At 57.0% G+C, this 15,736-nt stretch overlaps 1 protein-coding gene across 1 annotated transcript; it reads left to right on the top strand.

Moving 5' to 3' along the window:
• Window positions 1-617: 617 nt before the first annotated feature.
• On the top strand, window positions 618-11,872 carry CDR2L (cerebellar degeneration related protein 2 like). Its single transcript, XM_036269920.1, has 5 exons — window positions 618-1,205; window positions 7,313-7,425; window positions 7,640-7,788; window positions 8,347-8,511; window positions 9,447-11,872. The coding sequence occupies exons 1-5, from the start codon at window positions 1,127-1,129 to the stop codon at window positions 10,336-10,338; spliced, it is 1,398 nt and encodes a 465-aa protein (XP_036125813.1). The 5' UTR covers window positions 618-1,126; the 3' UTR covers window positions 10,339-11,872.
• The last annotated feature ends 3,864 nt before the right edge of the window (window positions 11,873-15,736 follow it).

Genomic DNA, 15,736 nt, shown 5'->3' with positions numbered 1-15,736 from the left:
TCTGCATTCTGGATACAAGTCCTTTGTTGGATATATTTGCCACATATTTTCAGCTGGATATACTTAGGGTACTTCAACAGTACCAGCACATAGTGGGTCCTAATAAAATGAATTACATGAATGCTTGAGTCTGAAAACTCCTTTAAGGACGAATCGGTGAAACTGTGTTTGATTTTAATGAGTATCATTGAATGTAGGATATAGGATATGGATCTCAAGGAGAATAAAACAGGAACTTAAAGAGAAAGGCCCAGAATGCAAATAACACACTCTCAAACCTCACCACTCCTGGCCTGAGGTTTCTGACCACGGGCATTTCAGCATTCAACTTCTTAAAGGTAATTGTAAATGAAGTCATTCATTCATGGAAGATATCAATAGGTCGGCCTGTTCCAAGCACTGAGGAGCCAGCTGTGAACAAAAGATAAGTTCCTTGCTTTCAGGAGATCCAGAGGGAGAAAAACACAACAGGCAAACAAAATAAAATAATTTCACATAGTGAGCCCTAAACTGAAGGAGCCCAGCATGGAGGGAAGGGGCGGGTTGATTTAGCAGCTGTCAGACCCGGGCATCAGGGAGATCCCGCCCTCAGCCCCGCCTCTAGCTTTGCATACATCTTCTGATTGGCCGGCGGTGGTCGGCCCCACCCCGTGGAGCGGGCGGTTGGGGAAGCTCTGGGCTGTTGGGGAGGCGCCGGGCAAACCCGGCCAAGATGCAGTCGCGGCACCGGGTGTCGCTGGGCGAGCCGGGGGCAGCGCGGGCTGGAGCTGGGCAAGAGGCGTCCGCCGTAGCACCCGCGCACTCGTAGTGCCCCAGACCTGCCTGCGGGCCCGGGCCCTCCTTGTCGCCTAACCGCCCGCCTTCCCCTCCCCTCTACCCTTTGTGCCGCCGCGGCTCGGTGCTCCCGGCTCCGCAGGACCCCGGCCGGGCCAGACCGCCGCGGCGCGTCCGCCCCCTGTGGGCGCCGGGTCAGCGGCCGATGGCGAAGGGGCACAGCGCGGGCGGGGGCGCTGCAGCCGGAGTCCGCGGCACGGGAGACCCGGCCCGCCTCCGCCGCATTGTCCCGGGCCCCGCACCCCGGCCCTGAGCCGCGTCGCCGCAGCACCCGCCCGCCGCCCGCGGGGCCATGCGGAGGGCTGCCGGGATGGAGGACTTCTCCGCGGAGGATGAGGAGCCCTGGTACGACCAGCAGGACCTGGAGCAGGGTGAGCACGGAGGAGAGGGCCAGGAAAGCGAGGTGCGCCCCGCGACCTCTGTCCGCTTCTCCATTGTTGGGCGGTGTCACCCCCGGAAGAGCTGGGCTGGACCCCGCAACCCGGACTCCGTGTGGAGAATGGGGACGTGGACAGAAGGGGTGCGCTGCCGGGGAAGACCGGGCCCGCGAAGACCTGGGAAAGTCGGGGAATGGTCTCCCTCTTTCCCCGAAGGACAGGGGCATACTTCACCCAGCTCGCCCACCCCAATTTAGAGGCAGGAACTGCCCAGGGGCCCCTGATATTGTCGGGGGGGGGGGGCTGAGTACTGGCTAGAATTCTTTGGAGGCCGGGCGGTGGCTCCTTGGTTGTTTTGCTAGGAGGGGTGGAGTGTGTGGGGGGAGGGGGAGAATTATCTTATCCCAAATCCAGTGTCACCCTTCCCTGCCAGAATTCCTGAGCTCTAAGACTCAGAAAGTTTCCCCAACTACCTTCCCCTCTACCAGGGAGGGGGTATGGGTGCGGGGACCCTGCCAGGGGAGAAGTGGAGATTTGGCGTCATCAATCTGCCTTCCCGAGGGAGGAGTCCCCTGGCCCTTGCCTTCCCTGTCCCTGTCCCCTTTCGAACTGCTCATGGTTTGAAGGGGGTCAGGTTTGGGAATTCTGAGCAAGGGCCCAGATTAAAGCCTGAATAAAGAGGGAGCCACCTCCCCCCTCCATCTGAGAGCAGAGAGAGTGACTGGAAGTGGGTTAGACGCTGGTGATGAGGTGGCCGAAGTGACATCACTAAGAGTAGGGGGCGGGCTGTTAGGACAGGAAGGAAGAGGAGGCCTAAGAGGGTCAGAGCCAAGGCCTGCTAGAGTGGACTCAAATCCACCCTCTCCTCTCCAAGAGCGCCTCATTCTTGGATGGTCAGGGCTGGAGGGATGTCCAGGAGAAGTGACCACAGTCCCCAGCAAGCGGGCAGGTGTGGACACAAGTCTGGTTCCATGTGTGCTGACACTCTTGCTCTGGGGCTCCATCCACGGTCCCCAATGCCTGGCTTTGCCCTCATGGGAGACATCTACCCAGATCCTGGAGCCTTTGTTTCCTGGCCCTGACCCACATCGCCACGTGGTCAGATTTGCTGGTAGATGAGGCTCAGTCCTTGTGATGAGGAATGTGGGGTAATCAGAGCCTCCGAGGACGAGCGTGGGACTGGGGGTGCTGGGCTGCACCCTGCCATCCTCTGCCCTGGACTCTACTCTCAGCTTCCCTCCCTGGAGTGAGATGCCCAATACTGGCTGCGACAATCCCTCCCCAACCCTGGGCACTACCCCCACCCCCTAATTCTACATCCCACAAACACCTATCAGGCTCCACTTAAGTGTCAGACACTATCCTGGGCACTGAGAATAGTCCCAGCCCTGGGCCACTAAATGGACTGGGCAGGTGGAGGTGGGCCTGCAGTCGAGTGTCGGGGATAGGATGCAGTGAGAGGGCTTCGTGGAAGAGGCAGGCCTAGAAAGAGGTGGGAAGCTGAGTGCCTGGGAAGATGGCCTCCCGGGAGCAGATGCTGACATTGTTGCTGTCTCATTTCATTCCTGCACCAGAAGTCTCTGGCACTGTGCCCAGCCCAGATGTGGGGGGAAGGAGCCAGGGAGAAGGGGTGGGAGATGTGCTGCTCCCAGAGAGGGAGAGCTGACCAGATTCCCACTGGGCTGGGCGCCTGCTCTGGGCCAGGGTGGGGGGTTGGCCCAGTCGGCCCCCTGCTCTGGCCTTGCTGGTCTGCAGGGGTCGTCCTAGCCCCAGTAGTACCCAGAGCCCAGGAACAAGGAGGAAAACCAGAAACGAGACAGTCTCAGAAGAAACTGGAGCTTTCCACCAAACACCAAGGTCTGCTGCCATGGGTACAGTGCAGTGATCTCTGCCCTCGGGGAACTCCACATTCCAGCAGAGGAGGCAGAAAGGAGATCAAACTAGCAACGCCCGCCGGTAGAGCCACAGGGGTGCTGCAGCAGACAGCCTCAGGAGGGTTCACACAAAGGCCCCTCTGACTGGAGGGTGAAAAGGAGTTCCCTGGGCCGAGGAAGGACAGGCAGGCACTCTAGGTGGAGGAGACGCTTGTACAAAGCATAGAGCAATGTGGGAAGACCCTGCATGACTGGAAAGTAGGACTTAGAGTGCTGGGGGTCCCATGCACAGGTACTGTGGCACTGCCCCCGTGGGGCCACCGTGGAGAGCTGGATGGTGGCATATTTGCCAAAAGCTGGTCACATTGGGGATCAGGTGCCTGTCGCGTCCTTCTTCCCTACACCCAATTCCCCAGTTCTCTGCACAGCTGCTCCCTAGGTCCCTCTCAGTGTCCCAGGAAGTGGTCTGCCCAGCCACCCGGACTCCCTCCACCACGTTAGGGCAGGCCTCGACTTCACTTCCCGAAGCGGCCGTCGAGATCCTGTTTGACTTGGTGCTGTTCTGTCCCCAGAGCAGGGTCCTCAGTTCTCACTGTGTTCCCTCTGCCCATCGCCACAGTGCCTGTAAAAATAGAAAATGCCATTAATTATTAAGCACTGGCACTGCCCCCTCCCTTGGCAGGCCCTGTGGGTACCTCTTTCCAGGCTGAGAGATGGTTGCTGAGTCACAGATTTGAAGTCCTGGGCCCCTGACCTTGAGTCTCAGCCTCGGGCAAGAGCTCTGGCACGGCAGTGGCAGTGGGTGACTGGACCCCAACTGTGTGGACACAGAGTTCCTGACATTCATGCCCGTAGGCTGTAAGCAGGACACTTGCAGCCCTGCCAGGTGGTAGATGGGCTCCTCCCTCCCCCGCCCCCTTTATCTTTGTCTCTTCCTCCCTGTGCCTGTCCCCTGCCCCTTTCCTACCTCTGGAGCTGCTCCGGAGTCAATGCGGCCCCACCCAGACCCCAACCAGCGAGGGGCAGTGGGAATTCAGCATTTTTTTTTTTTAAATCCTCACTGGAGGATATTTTTCTATTTATCTTCAGATAGATTGGGAGGGAGAGAGAGAAATATCAACGGGAGAGAGACACATCAATTGGTTGCCTACCACACAACCCCGACCAGGGCCTGGAATGAACTGCCACCAAGGTACATGCCCTTGACTGGAATCGAACCCGCGACTCATTGGTCCACTGAGCCAAACCAGCTAGGGCGGAGTTCAGCATTTCTTTTCAAAGACATCCCCTCCTCCTGGCCATGCCCTCTCAGGCTTCAGGGGCATTGCTCTTGGCAGTACCTCGGCTGCTTGGGTGGGGTGGTACTGCTGAAGCCTGCTGCAGGAGACCCAGAAAACTCCGGGGTACGGCAGGGGAGGTGCCAGTAGACTCGGTACCTTCCCTGGCTTGGCCAGTGATCTGGTTGTGACAGGCTGTTTATTCCTCCGGCTTCCGACTTGGCCAGCTCACCCATTCTCCCACTCCCAGTCCTCCCTCCCGCTCCGCTCCCCAGAGCTGCACCCTCCCTGGAGCCCTCAGGTAGCTGGTGTCCCGTTCCCAGCATTTGGCTCCACTCGGTCCCTGGCTGTGCAGCTTCTAGACTTCTCCCGTGACCCCTCCTGGCAGCTCTGAGCAGCTGAGCTTGCATTGTGATCGTTTCCCTGAGACAGTCCCTGAGATTCTCCCCACCCCAAAGAGCTTCCAGTGTGTTCCCTTCTTCCCCATCCCTGAGTCACTAGGCGGTCCAGGTCACAGTCACTGCCTTCCGAGGCCATATCCCTGGTTTCTAGTGTGGCTTCAGCTGGCCCAGCCCCCTGCCATAGGAAGGCACACAGCTCAGATGCTCACCTGGGAGGACGAGCAGGAAGTGCAGTGTTCACGACCCTTCCTCGCTCCACCTCTGAGCCCTTGACTCTAGGTTAAGCTGCAAGGGATCCACACAAGCCATCCAGAGCCTGTCTCCTGACACCAATGCAGTTGACATCAGTAGCAGTGGCCTGTTTACAGACTACCTGACAGTTTCCAAGGGAGAAAATGTTGAGTGTGGGTGGTCTTGCTGGGCTCCCGAATTTCCACCTAGCACTCGGAATAATACAGGGCTGCAGTTCCATGACCCTAACATCTAACTTCACACTTTGCAGACTCGCCAAACTTATAGTTAAGAAATTCATACCATGTCCTCGCCCCGCTAGGTTTGTGTGAGGAAGCTAGTTTTTCTTGGCATCATCATCAGAAGGTTAATTGCTCAAGGCTACAGGTTCTTACCTGAGATTGTCTGGGTTGGTATGTTGTCTGATGGCTGGCGTGGGTGTTAGGAAAGCAGCTTGTTTGTCCAGGAGGCTACTGTCCTTGCAGCCTTGCTCTGGGACAGCAGCTTTGCACTCTCCATCCAGGGAGCTCCTCTGGGTTCCATCTGGCAACATCCCCCCCGCCCCCCCAGCATAGGTCTAGCCTGGTGGTGGCTGCGCCCTGGCTATTTTAAAACTTCACCTCTTGCTCGGCTGGTGTGGCTCAGTGGTGGAGCATCGACCCATGCACCAAGAGGTTGCTAGTTCGATCCTAGTCAGGGCACATGCCCAGGTTGTGGGCCCGATCCCCAGTGGGGGGCGTGCAGGAGGCGGCCGATCGATGTTCTCATCGATGTTTCTATCTCTCTCCAAAAATCAATAAGGAAAAAAAAATTTAAAAACAAAAAACAAAACCTCCCCTCTCTGTGCGGAAGCAGACTCCAGTTTGTTCCTAACAGATGGCTAGGCCTTTAATCCAGGTAATCCAGGCCTGGTGGCCCCTCGGCCCCTCTGGCTTCCATGAGGTGAGGCCAGTCCCACCCGCAGCTGCTGAGAGTCACTGCTCTCTGCGGCTCTCCCAGAGGAAAACCCCACCCCAGGCTTGTCAGTGCTGAAACAGCTGCAGTTCTGAAACTTGAGGAGGGCGTATGGAGACCATCCACCCTGCAGGGGCCTGGAGCACCCCTGTCTTTCTGAAAAGGGAAAGGGGTATGAGCACAAGCCCTGGACCACATCACTTCGGCCCTATCAGAGCCTCTTTGTCGGGGTTTATACCGGCAGCCTAGATTGAGGGCCTCATTGTGGGACAAAGACCCAAGGTTTCCTGAATGGCATTTTGGTGGAACGAATCAAATAGAACCATCCTCCTCCCTGCCACACAGCCCCCTAAAACCAGGCCAGACCCCCTCCCAGCCTCTCCGACATGTTTTCATGTGCCTTGGGCTGGGGTAGGGGCGAGGCGGTTCCAGTCCTTCAGGTACAGGGTGGCCGGCAGAGGGGGATGGTTTTGTTTCTCAGGGAAAGAAGGTTTCAGAGAGGGGCACGTGTCACCAGGACCAAATGCTACCAGCTGGGGCGAGGAGACCTGAATTCTGCTTTCAACCTGCCTATAACCCAAGTGATGACCTTGGGCAAGTCATTCTTCCTTCTCTGGCCTGTCATCCATAGAATAAGGGGCCAGAGAGCTCTCTGAAGCTTCACCCAGTTCTAATGCCCAGCAAGCCCCTCTGCTCCCCCACCTCTCAGCGAGCTCCCAGTCACCCTCCAACACAAGCTCGGAGGCTGCCCACTGGCTGAGGCCCCTGCTGTCCCCAGAAAAATGAACTCTCCTTACTTATTGTCCAAGACACTTTGCCCTCGTGTTTTATCAGTTCTACTCATTCTTTCAGAAAAGATTTATACACCTGCTCTGTGCCAGGTATTGTTCTAGGTCCTGAGACTATCAGTGAAGGAAACAGGCAAAATCCCTGCCCTGTGAGCTTACAATTAGTCAGGAGAAATGAACAAGATAAATGAGCGAATTGTTTGGTAAGTTAGATGGTGATTCATGCTAAGGAGGAAAAAAAGTGGGGAGAGAGTGCAGGGTGGGGGAGGGTGCGATTTAAAATTGATGGTTGGGGAAAGGCCTCCTGGAGAAAGTGACACTTAAGCACAGACCTGAAGGCACAGAGGGATGAGTCCTGGGAGTGTCTGGGGAGAGGACATTTCAGGCTCCCCAGACACAGGCAACAGCCAATGCAAAGGCTTAGCTCCTGGCTTACATCCCCTCCCAGGCCTGGAGGCTCCCCTAGTCAGCCTCTGGGTCCTGGTTGTCTTGGGGTCCCTAAGGCCTACCCCAGAACATGAACGGGGGTGCCCTGGCTTCTTTCTCACACTGCTCATTGTTTCTCCCTCCCTCCAGACTTGCACTTGGCCGCAGAGCTGGGGAAGACACTGCTGGAGAGGAACAAGGAGCTGGAGGAGTCTCTGCAGCACATGTATGCCACCAATGAGGAGCAGGTGCAGGAGATTGAGGTGAGGGCCCGGGCCCTGCACACACTCCCCATCCCAGCAAGGGTGCAGCTTAGGAGAAGGCCCGGCCTGCACAGCTATCCCAGGCAGACCTCTTGCACCACCGTCTTTACCCCCATCTTTACCTCCCTAGAAGTGGGAGGAGGGCCCGGGCAGAGACATTTTCCCTAACGCTGTTCTGAGAGGTCACTCTCCCACCACCCCCTACAACCCCCAGTACCTGACCAAGCAGCTGGACACACTGCGGCATGTGAATGAGCAGCACGCCAAAGTGTACGAGCAGCTGGACCTGACAGCCCGAGACCTGGAACTGACCAACCAGAAGCTGGTGCTGGAGAGTAAGGCTGCCCAGCAGAAGATCCATGGGTGAGGGCCGGGTGGAGGACTGTGGGGAGGAGGGGCAGGCAAGGAGAGGCCCAGGGCTGGGTGTGCATGAGGACAAAGGGACCAGTGGGTGTGATGCCTGCTCCTGCTCTTCCCAGCAGCCCAGGCTGGCAGCCTGGGATGGTAGTGAGTTTGCCCTTGTAGATTTGGGGTGGTTTAACATTCAGGCCACAACGCTTTAAGCACCAACTATGCACCAGATTCTGTTTAGTCATTGGGATACAGTAATGGAGATACAAAGACACTGTCTCCTCTGGGAGCTCACAGTCCAGTAGGGAAGGCAGACATGGGAACATCTTATTGCATTGCAGGGTGATAAGTGATAGAGGGTGTACAAGGAACTGAGGTGGTGCAGAGGAGAAATGGTCAGCGTGGCGTGGGAGAGGGTGGGTGCATGGAGCCCATCTGACCTCAACACCAGGAGACATGGCTCAAGGTTACCCATCTGTGCCCAACCCCATGTCTCTCCAGAGCTGCAGTGAGGAGGGCTGGCCCATCTCTTTAAAGTCTCTCCCATGTATGTCGTCCCCCCCCCCCCAGGCTGACAGAGACCATTGAGCATCTGCAGACCCAGGTGGAGGAGCTGCAGGCCCAGGTGGAGCAGCTTCGGGACCTGGAGCAGCTGAGAGTGCACCGGGAGAAGCGGGAACGCAGGCGCACCATCCACACCTTCCCCTGCCTCAAGGAGCTGTGCACCAGTCCCCGGTAGGTGGGGCCGCACTCGTGGGTTGAGCACCTGGACCCTGGACGGTGTCTCCGAGTGCCCAGGACTGCCAGCCAGGAGAGAAAGGAGAGGGCACTTGGTGCAACGTCCGGGCTATTGGCAAGACTGGCCCTGTTGCTAACAATAGTCAGCAGCTGGCATTTACTGAGCCCTGGCCGTGTGCCCGTGACTCTGCTAAGTGGCTTAATAATATTGACAGTACCATGAGGTGTGTTTTATCATCTTCACTACTCAGATGAGGACATTGAACCCCAGAGGATATGTGTCTTTCCAAGAGCACCTGCTTAGTAGTAAGCCGGAACCCTGACCCAGGAGGGGTTAACCAACACACCTCTCAGTCCCCACTAAACCTTCTCAGTGGAGTGACTCGTCAGTGTAAGAATACACATGGTGTATTTAGTGTGTGTTTCGGTGTGGGTCCTGGCAAGAGACAGTGCCTCACACAGAGTAGTTGAGGGGCGATTCATGAAGTATGGACAAGGTACAGGAAAACTGGAAGTGGGGATGGAGACTGCAGCCCCAGGGTTGTGACACTGAGGAGCTGTTACCCTGGGTCTAAAGGGGGCCGGGGCAGGGAGATCACTGGAACCCAGAAGGCATGGAGGGTGCTGCCTGGCCTGCACTGACCAGGAAGAGGCCTGGGAAGACATTCCCACCTCTGTCCACTCCCACCTTCCAGCCTCCAGCCCATCCCTCCCTTTGACTGAGCCCAGGAGAGAGCCAGGTAACCCGGCTGAAGCAGTCCATTGAGGTCAGCATTCCAGGGCATAGGGCAGAGGGAGACCTGCCCAGAGTGGATCTGGAGGGACAAACAGAATATGCAGCCCAGTGGACTAGGAAGGTGTAAGTGTCCAGGGCTGGGCTCCCAGGCCTTGCCCTTGACCAAAGCCCTCTGCCCACCTGCCCCCTCCCCCAGGTGTGAAGATGCCTTCCGCCTGCACAGTTCCTCCCTGGAGCTGGGCCCCAGGCCGCTGGAGCAGGAGAACGAGCGGCTGCAGACGTTGGTGGGGGTGCTGCGTTCGCAGGTGAGCCAGGAGCGGCAGCGCAAGGAGCGGGCGGAGCGCGAGTTCGCCGCGGTGCTCCAGGAGTACTCGGAGCTGGAGCAGCAGCTCTGCGAGATGGAGGGCTGTCGCCTTCGCGTGCAGGAGCTGGAGGCCGAGCTGCTGGAGCTGCAGCAGATGAAGCAGGCGAAGACTTACCTGCTGGACCGGGAGGACCACCTGGCCGAGGCCCTGCTGGCACCCCTCACCCAGGCCCCCGAGGCCGATGACCCCCAGCCAGGCAGCGGGGAGGAGTTTGGCGCCCAGGACGGTGTCTCCTCCCCAGCCACCTCCCCCGGCCATGCTGTGCGCAAGAGCTGCAGCGACACGGAGCTCAACGCCATCGTGGCCAAAGACTCGGCCAGCCGGCACGCAGGCAACCTCACGCTGCACGCCAACAGCGTGCGCAAGCGGGGCATGTCCATCCTGCGGGAGGTGGACGAGCAGTACCACGCGCTGCTCGAGAAGTACGAGGAGCTGCTGAGCAAGTGCCGGCAGCACCGGGCTGGGGTGCGGCATGCTGGCGTGCAGACCTCGCGGCCCATCTCCCGGGACAGCTCGTGGAGGGACCTGCGGGGGAGTGAGGAGAGCCAGGGGGACGCCAAGGCGGGTGAGAAGAGCCTGAGCCAGCACGTGGAGGCCGTGGACAAGCGGCTGGAGCAGAGCCAGCCCGAGTACAAGGCGCTCTTCAAGGAGATCTTCTCCAGGATCCAGAAGACCAAGGCTGACATCAATGCCACCAAGGTCAAGACCCACAGCAGCAAGTGACCCTGTGCTGGCCTGCAACCTCCCCGAGGTCAGGCCATGGGTCCCTCACGCCTGGGCTGTGCTGCGTGTGGTGAGTGAGGGAGGCTTGTAGCAGCAATATATTCCAGTGGAGGCCGCTCTCTGCCCCAGGAGACGGGGGACAGCTTGTTCCCTGCTGATGTGGGAGCCGGTCACCATGTCAACATGCCTGGCCTCCCCGGACCCTCCACCACCCTGTGTCAGCCCAGGGCCCAGCTAAGAGTTTCAAAGCCAAACGTCCCCACTTCCCTGGGGATTCCCAGCTCCCCCAGCTTTCTGACCCCAGATTTGTGGCCAGGCTTCTAAAAGTCTTTCTGGACCAGCTGGCTTTTTTTCCCCAAAGTTTGGGGATGGGGGGTTTGAGAGATTTGCAATGTAAGGCCCCCCAGACCCCTTGCCACAACTGGAAACACTTGAAGGGGGACCCCAGAGCCAGCTGTGGCAGATTCCTGGGGTCTCCGCGACCACTCACTGCTTCTCCCCAGCTGTGACATGCTGTCATTTCCTTAGCACCAGCTGTCCTACCCCCAGGGTCCTGCCCAGGTCAGAGATGGCCCTGCCATGCAGTGCAGAAAGCCTCAGCCTGGCCTCGAGTGCCCCCTACTCCAGCCCTGGTGAGGGTGGCCTTCTCCCAGGCCGCAGCCCCCTGCAGATCTGTAGCCAACCAGAGGGGAACAGCCCCCCTGCAGCCATACCTGAGCGGTGCACCCGGTTTCCCTCAGAGCCAGCCTCCTTGGGTTCCAGCCCTGGAAATGCCCTCTGGGCATTAAGCCTTCCAGGGGTCTGGGTGGTGGGGTGCCTCCCATTCTCTGCACGCCGCCCACAACTCATTGAGTTTGGCCTCTGACTGCCCCCACCTCAGGGACCATAACGTGTCTCATTCACTCCCATGCTCCCCACAGGCTGACCCCCCACAGGCCATGCCTGCTGCCCCCAGAATGTCCTGGGCACGTGCAACAAGCCAGTGGTCCCAGCGTCCACCCCTGCCCCCCTTCACTGGGGACAGCCCAGGACGTTCACCCCACAATGAACAGTATTGAAATGGGACAGATGGATGGAGAGCATGTCTCCTTCCTCCCATAACATGCCTGCTTTTAACGTCCTGCCTTTGTAAGGACTCTTGAGAACCCAGCTGGGTCAGGGTTTTAATCTTTTGTTAAGGTTTCAGAAAGTCCAACTTCAAGTAAGAGATGCCCAGATCCCCAGCTTGCCCTGAGCAATTCTTCAGGGCTTCCTGTTCCTGCCACCCATCCTGAGACTGGAGAGATCAGAGGAGCCATACAGCTGGTGAAGACGTGGCCCTGGCCTCTGTGCTGGGAGCCCGGTGGGAACCTTCATGCCTTACTTGTTTCTAAGGGGTAAAGGGGTTTTCTTACTAAGTATGCCCGACCTCCCCAGAGGTGCCACCCTACTCCCCAGGAGGCACTGTGATGAGAGCTGTCGGCTGGTCCTTCGTCCACACATCTTGAAACCCTTTGTCCTTTGGAGCTGGCAGCTCCCAGCCCTCTGTGTGTCATCTAGGGTGGAGGGGGTGGGGTGCATCGGGGTGGGGGAAGGGCTCCTGCCTGTTCGTCCCCGGTTCTGTAGCAGCCCACCAGCATCACATTTGAAGTATACATGAGAGAAATATATTTACAAATGCTTTATTCTCTTCTTTAATAAAAAACGCACCAGTATTCTAAAAGCAGAAATGGCCCTGTCTCTGTGTGTCTCACACGTCCGCCTCCCATCACACGGTTTTGGGGGGAGAGGACTCCCTGAACCTCATTCCCCTGCGACTGGCAGCTGTTGAGCTCTGAACAGTAGGTCCAGAAAGTTGCCATGTTTGAATGCCAGCTACGAGGGCCCTCTTGCCTTGCAGGGCACCCCATGCTGGGTGGACCCTCCTTGCTGCACAGATTTTGCAGTACCCTCCTCCCAGCCCACACCTGCCAACAGCTTTGATTTCAGAAGCCAAAGAAAAGGCTCCTGGGTCTTTGGGGGCTCAGTTTCTCACTGCCTTCTCCACTCCCGTGTCCACACACAATTCTGCTGGCTCTGTGGATCCCTATCCACGAGGAAAAGCTTCCAAAATCTTCCCCTGGAGGGGTTGGCTCAGGGACCTCCCTCCAACACCCCTCCATCCTGTTCCTGAGGGAGCAGGAGCAATCTCCCTTGGACCCTGGCAGTGTAGTGTGGGGAGCCCAGAACTGGGCCCCAAATATAGTGTCTGGTTTTTTGTTTTGTTTTTTCCTTACCCGAGGACATTTTTCCATTTTTTTGTTCAGATAGAGCGGGAGGGAGAGAGAGGAAGAGAGAGAGAGAGAAACATCGATGTGAAAGGGACACATTGAGTGGCTGCCACCCACACGACCAACCAGGGCCGGGGACAAACTGCAACCGAGGTACGTGCCCTTGGCGGGAACTGAACCCGGGTCTCTCTGGACCGCAGGCCGACGCTCTAACCGCTGAGCCAAACCAGCCAGGGCAGTGTCTGCTTTTTAAGTCAACTGACCAGCATGTGGGTTTTAAGTACACAGCATGCAAATGGCTGTCGATTCCCTGTCCCGCTGGGACCTGTCTCCAGTGGGATGGAGAGCACACTGTGGGTGAGACACCGGGGCAGTTGCACCCGAGGAGCAAAGGAAGCTGTGACTTGTATCCAGCCACCCTTCTCTCCCTCGCCTTTCATCTCCGGTGGATATGTTTCTTCCTGTCACCATTTTGTCCTTACTCCGCTGCCTCCCAGGGTCTCTCCCCTGCCTCTCCTCCTTTCCCAGACTGACAACCTACCCCAAGACCAAACACGGTGGTAAGGGAAACTGGTCCCTCCTCCCACTACCCCAGGTAACAGACCTGCCTGTGCCTCCCTGCAGACCCTGAGCTGAAAGCCTGGTGGTGTTTTCAGGTAACTAGGCAGAGAAGGAGGCAGCTTCCAGGAAGAAGGGGGCAGCTTGGCCCACCCAAGCCAGGGGCATGCTCTGTGCTGCCCGCCCAGCCCCTCAGGGGAGAAGGAGAGGTCTGGAATACAGCTAGTTCGACTGGATTTCCCACCCCAGTGATGCAGAGAGAAAAAGATAAAAGCCATCAGATCTCTGCAGGTATAAGGAAGTTCCTTCAAAAAAACCTGTCCACTCTTAGCATGACTTGGTAGCAGGTAACTTTTGTTGCCTGCGGACAGGCAGCTATAAAATCTCTTCTTTTACTGATGGGGATCCTGAGGCTTAGAGGTTAAGTTAGTAGTTCAAAGTCACAGAGAAATATTTAAGCCCAGACCTGAGCTAATCCCACTGCACAATACCGAACATCCCCTATTTCCATGTAGTGTGGAGTTTTAAGAGCCAGTCTGGGTGGTGCCCCAACTCCCAGGCCACAGAGAAGGCTGGGATCCTTATCTCCTCACCCCTGTGAGTGTCCCCTTCCTGAAGCACCGGCTCGGCCTATGGAGGAGTAAGGAGGGGAAGAAGGCCGGCCTCAGCCTTCAGTGCCCACGTTTTTAAGGGAACAGGTAGCACCTCTCAGGCCTGTTTCTCCCAGAAGGGCTTCTATCCCGGGTGGTTCACTGCCACACCAGGTGAAGAGCTTGACAGCTGCCCTCTCCACCTCAGGGTAACTTGTCTCATTCTCTCCCCTACCCACCTCCTCTCCCAGAATCCAGGGCACCAGATGGCCCGAGCAGGCTGTGTTTATTTGGGGCCATGGATACCAGTTTCCTTTTCCTATCATTCTGGGTCATGTACAGGGCTGGAGTCCAGCCTCAAAGCAATGATGCCATGGAACGGTGCTGACTTTGTTATTTATAATCCCAGAGCCAGGGACCTGGGTGAGTCCCTGGCTTTGCTCCCCTGAGAAACGTATTGCAGTCATCATGGAGACGCCTCTATTCCCTCTGAGGTCTTGAGACTAAGTCAGACAGGGAGAGATCCAGGAGACTCCCTTCCAACTGAGGAAGACATATGTTGCCCGGCCCATGTGGCTCAGTGGTTGAGCGTTGACCCATGCACCAAGAGGTCACCGGTTCAATTCCTGGTTAGGGCACATGCCCAGGTTGTGGGCCAAATCCTCAGTGGGGAGCATGCAGGAGGTGGCCAATCGATGATTCTACCTATCTCTCCCTCTCCCTTTCTCTCTCTCTCTTAAAAAAAAAAAGGTATATGCCAATTACCATCTTCTTCCTAGTTTGGGTTACAATACCAGTGCTGGAACTAAGATGGCAAAGCCTTGATGACAATCTCCTGTTCCAAATAGCCAACATCCCCGGGGATATATTGTTCTGGGCAATTATGCTTTTCCTAAAAATAGAAGTCTTCATTAAGAAAACAACCACTAATATTATTGATAATCATTAACAGTCACTGAGCTCTGTTTTCATTTACCACACTGCCTCTCAACCAAGTATCTCAGCCAACATTGAACTGTTTGCAAACTGGTTGTTCTGCTTTGAACCTTTCTTGGAGTTAGAACCTCTCGGTTTTGGAGCTGATGTCTTACCAGCCCTGTAAAAGGGATCGGCTTAGCCTGGCTGGCTGGCTGAATCTCTACCTTCCTCCTCAGCCTCTTGATCTCCTGGCTAGAAGGAACTGCCATGATGCTCCACAAAACTGCAGGTTTCCCCACAAAGGGAGTGGGGGTGGGCGTGGTCTACTTTTTTCGACATTTCTTTCTGCACCTGCCTGCCTCTCCTCCCATCTGGTATTTGTCCTGTAGGGTTTGTTTGTTTGTTTTTATTCCTCACCCTAGGATATTTTTCTACTTATTATCAGATAGAGTGAGTGGGAGAGAAACATCAATGTGATAGAGCCACAGGGACTGGTTGCCTCCCGCAGACCCCACCGGGGCGGGGAGGAACACGTGCCCTTGACCCCTTGACGGGAATGGAACCCGCGACTCCTTGGTCCGAGAGGCCCTAACCGCTGCGCAAACCGGCCAGGGCTGTCCTGCAGGGTTTTAACAAGCCGTGGGCGGGGTCTTACTCACAGGCTGCTTTGTGAATGAGCCTGGAGTTACTAAAACTCACCTCCAGCTGAGCTCAACTATCAAAAACACATCCCCACGGATCCGCCCTTCACGGCTTCCCGAGGACCCCTGGGGTGCCGGGTCCTGGGGGCTGGGGATCCCGCAGTGGGCTCGCGCCTCCCTGGCTTATTACACTCGGGCTGGGAGGCAGGCAATGAAACAGGATTAAGTGATGAGTGAAAGGAAATAAAAGATAAGTAGGGCAGGGAAAAGGGGCTGCAAACGAACTAGAACTAGGCCAGGCCTCGTAGATGGGGTGAGATTTGGGGGAGGGTCCAGGAGGCGGGGACAGACTGTGAAAGAGGGAGAAGTGGTGCGTCTGGGACCACGGATCTGGGGGTTCCCGCACCAGGAGGCTCCCCCGAAAGCTCGCCCGCCTCCCGGG

The sequence above is a fragment of the Molossus molossus genome, unplaced genomic scaffold, assembly GCF_014108415.1.
Source record: "Molossus molossus isolate mMolMol1 unplaced genomic scaffold, mMolMol1.p scaffold_m16_p_19, whole genome shotgun sequence".
Lineage (NCBI taxonomy): Eukaryota > Metazoa > Chordata > Mammalia > Chiroptera > Molossidae > Molossus > Molossus molossus.
This window is presented reverse-complemented; position numbering and strand designations above follow the sequence as displayed.